Consider the following 5,323-nt stretch of genomic DNA (forward strand, 5'->3'; position numbering starts at 1 on the left):
GGTGGTTATAGGACTCAGTGGATCTCCTACAGGAGACTTAGGCTCAGTAGGAACAACTGGTAGTTTGCCAGAACACACTGGATCTCCCATAGGAGAGACTTAGGCTCAGCAGTATGAAACCAAAGATCACAGATACTTTGTTGGTTGGGGATCTTGGGCCACCAGGGTGGGCATAGTTGGTAGTTTGGTACAACAGGAGGACACATTGGCAGATTACCAGGTCTCACTAGATACTTGTGCTCAGCAGGAAACACTGGTGGTTTGCCAGGGCTCATTGGGTCACCTGTTGGATACTTGGGCTCAGCAGGAACCACTGGTGGTTTGCCAGGACTCACTGGATCTTCTGTTGGCTACTTGGGCTCAGGAGGAAACCAGGGACCTCAGATATGTTGGTRGTTTGGGATCTTGGGCCACCAGGKTGGGCATAGGTTACCCCATAGTTGGTAGTTTGGTGCAACAGGCAACATTGGCCGATTAACAGGTCTCATTGGATCCTGATTTTGGAAACATGGACTCAACAGGGAGCRCTGGTTTGCCAGGACTCACTGGATCTCCTATTGGGTACTTGGGCTCAGCAGGAAGCCATGACTCACAGACACCACAATCATGATTGGGAATTCTGGGCCACCTAGATGGACAAAGGAATCCCAACAGCGAGTAGTTTGGATCCACAGGCAACTTTGGGTCATTTCCAGGACCCACAGGACCTCCAATTTGGTAGTCTGGCTCAACAGGCATCTGGGACTCATGGCTAGCTGTTTTGATAAGCATTATTCAGCAGTTACAGTTAATTGGAAATATAGTTGAATAGACTAAACTCTTTAAGTAAAACTTACCATTCACTTGACATCTTTAACTACTATTGAGAATGCTAGCAACCTACAAAGATAGGTTCATGTTTCAGTATTTGTAGAAMTTTAAATTTTATGAAGTTGTTTAAAACATACCTCAAAAGAGCTGCCATGATAATTTTATAAAGTTCACCTATTGACAGTGAGCTTAGAAACCTCTGAGCATTTCTGCCAAAACATACTAGACAGAAGACAATGAATCAGATGATGCTTGAAACCTTTTCTATTGCCTACCTGTCCCYCCTACCTTGTTAAGCTAAATGAACATATAGGTTAAATGAAGGAAAGCACTGCTAATTATTTTGCTGGAGAATGTTGGTACAGAATAGTTCAAATAAGACATTAAAAGTTCATCTTTTGATTGAARCAAATCTGTGATAAACAAGCATTAATCCTGATTCACTGCAATATTATCACCTATGCTGAGTACTTGAGTTTCAGAAGCTGATTCAAAAGCAAGGTACATGTCTGCCAAAGTTATTTTTATTTTAGATTTGTGTATTTAAGTTTGTGCACTTGTAGAGTAACAGCATAATCTATTTTGATTTGCTAACTCATGTCAATACGGATTTGTTTTTACTGCTTCAAAKGAAAAAATAAGTTTTACCATAAACAAAAGTACTTTTAGATACAACAAAACTGCACATTTAAAGAACTAGAGCAACAATAAAAATGTTTGAAGATGTCAAAAGAATAGATTTTTGCAAACTTCCCATCTCTAAGTTAAGACTATATTTTGTGAACAAATGAACACTTGTGTAATAATGTTAATGGTCATTTTTAGTCAGTGCCTTCAAGACACATTTTGTTACGCGTTTGTAAACTCACACAATGGCTAATCTTTAAAGTCAGTAAACACAAAAAAAAAAAAAAAACCGAGTCAAAAGTCACAGTGCACCCTATGACAACTTGAATATCTTTGCTACCAGCTGTGGTGAAAACTGTGTGCCGAGCTAAATATGCTCTCACCTTTTTAGTTTTAGGCACATAATTTCATGAATATATTGAACAGTACTAGAAGTGCAAAGAAACTCGAGAGTTTACAATGCATTAGCTTTCCAAAAAAAAATTCACAACTCAAAACAGTCAAGATAGTTTAGTAGAGGAAACCCAAAACTACTCAGTGTGAGTAGGTGTTTTTATAGTGAAAGCCCCAAATACAGCCCATCACTTTGGAACTAAACCAGCTTTTTAGATGAAGTAAATGGGTTATACTTTCTCATGATWTAATTTTAAACCTTTCAATTTTGTTCAGAATTTTAGTTGGAGTTACAGATCTTACCAGAAGCTGCCATTTAAAGGGCTAGCATAAAATTAAGTACAACGAGTCCTTGAATACATCTGAATTGTACATATTTAACTTTATTGGTTGAAATACGTTCCACATGATCAAGACCTCAAACCAGAGCAGAAATGTTGTAGTTATACGATGTTGAAACAGGTTTCCTGGAGTTTGACATTGACTAAATCACTGACTTGAAGTTAAACTGTCATCCAGAAACAAAGGCAAAATAAACCACTTTTATTTCAAAATCCAGCACAGTTAACATTAGGAAACTTATTAAAAACAAGTACTTATAAATTGATAATCTTATTGCAGCTGAAACATGACATGAATAATAGCAAACAGGCTCCCCATAAAACCAGACAGATCCTGATGTTACAGAYTGACCTGATAAAGACTATTTTGGTACATAGTAAAACTGAGAGCTAGATGGCTGCCTGGTTTTGAAGTGTGCCTTGTTGGCTGGGTGCCGTGGCCGAAGGACATAATGTGGCCTCTGAGGGAGGTGGGCAGGCCACCTGGACTTATACCGTGGTGCTCTGTGAACTTGAGGCTTGACATCAGGCTTCTCATGTTGAGGCATCTGGCGTTCCATAGGATCTTGAACCAGGTAACCATGGGGCTGGGACTCTCGGGGCATGTATTCATGGGGCTGAAGCTGGGGCCTTCGAGACTGGTAACCATGAGGCTGGGGTTCCCAGAATTCCTGCGGCAGGTAACGGTGGGGTTCTCTGAACTCCCTTGAAGGATAACTTTGGGAGTAAGGCTCTAAGAACTGAATGCCATAAGGCCGGGGCTCTGGTTGATATTGCTGAGGCACTTGAGCACTTTGACGCAAACGCTCCTGAGCACTTTGACGCAAACGCTCCTGAGCGTGGTAATCATAGTGTCGAGGTTCATCAGGTGAATATCCATGATGCTGAGGGGAGACAGGAGACCACTCAGGCAGAGGTAGAAAAGCATATGGTGGTGGTGACTCCTCCAGTACCTCAGGTTTGTAGTTGAGCAGCTTTAGCAATCTACGTAAATGGAATGACAGTTCAGGTAGGACATGGGATTTTGAATTGTTGGGTGGACAGATAGGCTGTTGGGGTGGTGGACAAAGCAGCCGCAGGGGTCTTTGAGTTGGGCATGGAGGCTGGTCAGGATCTGTGGGTAGGCAGCTTCGTGGCTCAGCAGGATTATCTGTTGTCGCCTGTTGAAAACGGTTGGATAAGTTCTGGTGCTTTAGTACAGATCTGTCTTGTTTTAGTGGTTCGGCTTCAGGAAGCTCGCTGGCAGTGAGATTGTAGCTGCTCGTCTCATTTGGTTCCAAGGATGACTCTTCAGTTGGCCCATTGACCCACAAAGATTCCTCTCCAGCATCATTGCTAATTGAGTCTCCTTCAAAGTCTACATCCAGTTCATCTTCAGACACTGTATTATCTCCAGATCCAGCTCTGGATGCTGTTCAAGAAAAACACACACACATTAGTGCATGCATACAACTAAAGTTGATATTTGAACAAAAACTTACTAAATGCTTGATATCCTTTGGCAGTTAACAAGGAAAACAGGAGCAATCTGGAGACAACAGTAAAGTTTAGTTTCCACAACAGATCACACAAAATATTTAGATAGCAATTTTTCAAACCATAGGATTTAAAATTACCACAACATTCAAACATTTCTGCAGTTTTTTCTAACATTGGAGATATTGCAGCATCAGGAAATTATTTGTATTTTAGAATTGGGCATAACAAATTTGTTCTTAATGAAGTTTAAAAATACTTGGAAGTTTTGATATAGAGTTTATGTACATTTGTGAAAACCTGGCACGGTTTGTCAAAATATATGTTTTAGCAAAAAGAGTGCCATTTACAAAGTCTTGTTTAGTGTCTCACTTAAAATTCTACCAGAAAAATTGGCAAGTGAAAAAAAAATTTTTTGAGGTAAAAGTTTAGTAAATTTAATATTTCACTTTCACCTGAAGATTCACTTTTCACGTATAAAACAATGAAAAGACAGAAAACACTATAAACTTGCCTTAGGAGGAACCTGGTGGCTTCAGCCATCATAAACAGCAAACTCAGCTGAGGTGCTCACTCAGGCAGTTTTATCAACTCCTTACCTCAATCACTAATTAGACACAGTTGAGTAGACAGGTGAGGCACATAATGGGAGGTTTATTAATTTGAATAAACCAGGAAAGATTTATAAAGGTAGATATAAGTTGTCACGAACTGTTTCTGTTTTACTGAGACTCTCAGCCTGTAGATAAAAAATGCTAAGCCATAAATATCTCACTCTTATTCAATTTAAAAGGCAAAACACTGACACTCACAAAATTACCTTCTACCCATAAGCTGAACATTTAGTGCCAGCCACAAAAATCCTTAAATGTTGATGACGGATCGCTAGTTGTAAATAAATCTCGTCAAGACACTTATCACWAAGATTAAGATCTAGATTAATCGATTAATAACCGGAGCTAACTTTAGTTAGTAAAGAAAACTACAGTTCCCATGAGCAATACAATTACGCAAGCCCAAAGTAACTTCCTGTATTTTATTTTCAAAATAAAACTAAAGTCAGCGTTTCTYTCGTCCAAAAACGCAGTAGTTCACATGAGCACGAGTTTGTGCTTTTATTTTGAAATTAAGRTCATTCCTCGGTGTTTCGTCGACCCCCAACCGGAGCGTCCGACAGTTCGCTACCTGACAGCCGTTTTTCCGTATGCTTCTCTCCGCGGGTACCCCCGCCTCCGCGATGAGACTCAGTGTGGCCGGAGCCGTGCTGCTGGCCGCGGCCGCTTACTACGTGTACCTGCCGTTACCGAGCGGCGTGAGCGAGCCGTGGAAGCTGATGCTGCTGGACGCGCTGTTCCGGAGCTTCATCCAGGCGGTGAGTGAGTGATGCGCCCGCAGACTGACAGGTTGATGTCGGTGAGAGACAACAGAGCTGTCACAGTCAGAGACATGTCTTACATTTACCACAGAGGGAGACAGCATCAGCTTAAAGCAATGAAACCACTTATAACAGAAACAACACATATTATGACCACATTATGTCCTCGTTCTTGTTATATTTAAAGTTAATAAACTGCAGTAAAAATACTGTGTGCATTGTGATTGTTCCTAAATATAAAACCGTTTTTACAAAAAGTGACTGAAAGTAGTGAAACCATGCAGGAAAGTGTCCCCTGACA

At 40.7% G+C, this 5,323-nt stretch overlaps 1 protein-coding gene across 3 annotated transcripts; it reads right to left on the minus strand.

The window, feature by feature from the left end:
* Positions 1-2,193: 2,193 nt before the first annotated feature.
* LOC106522311 (extensin) lies at positions 2,194-4,646 on the minus strand. Of its 3 annotated transcripts, none has more exons than XM_014015286.1 (3): positions 4,162-4,206; positions 3,653-3,699; positions 2,194-3,582 (listed from the first exon to the last, which is right to left on the minus strand). In XM_014015286.1, exons 1-3 carry the CDS (start codon positions 4,191-4,193, stop codon positions 2,534-2,536), a joined length of 1,128 nt encoding a protein of 375 aa, XP_013870740.1. In that variant the 5' UTR covers positions 4,194-4,206; the 3' UTR covers positions 2,194-2,533. The 3 variants fall into 3 exon arrangements, 1 of the variants encoding a protein (XP_013870740.1); XR_001310764.1 differs by lacking the exon at positions 4,162-4,206 and adding an exon at positions 4,460-4,646 and having other exon boundaries at positions 2,347-3,582; XR_001310765.1 differs by lacking the exon at positions 4,162-4,206 and adding an exon at positions 3,788-3,812 and having other exon boundaries at positions 2,347-3,582.
* Positions 4,647-5,323: the final 677 nt, after the last annotated feature.

Source organism: Austrofundulus limnaeus, unplaced genomic scaffold (genome assembly GCF_001266775.1).
Source record: "Austrofundulus limnaeus strain Quisiro unplaced genomic scaffold, Austrofundulus_limnaeus-1.0 Scaffold126, whole genome shotgun sequence".
NCBI classification, from domain to species: Eukaryota; Metazoa; Chordata; class Actinopteri; order Cyprinodontiformes; family Rivulidae; genus Austrofundulus; species Austrofundulus limnaeus.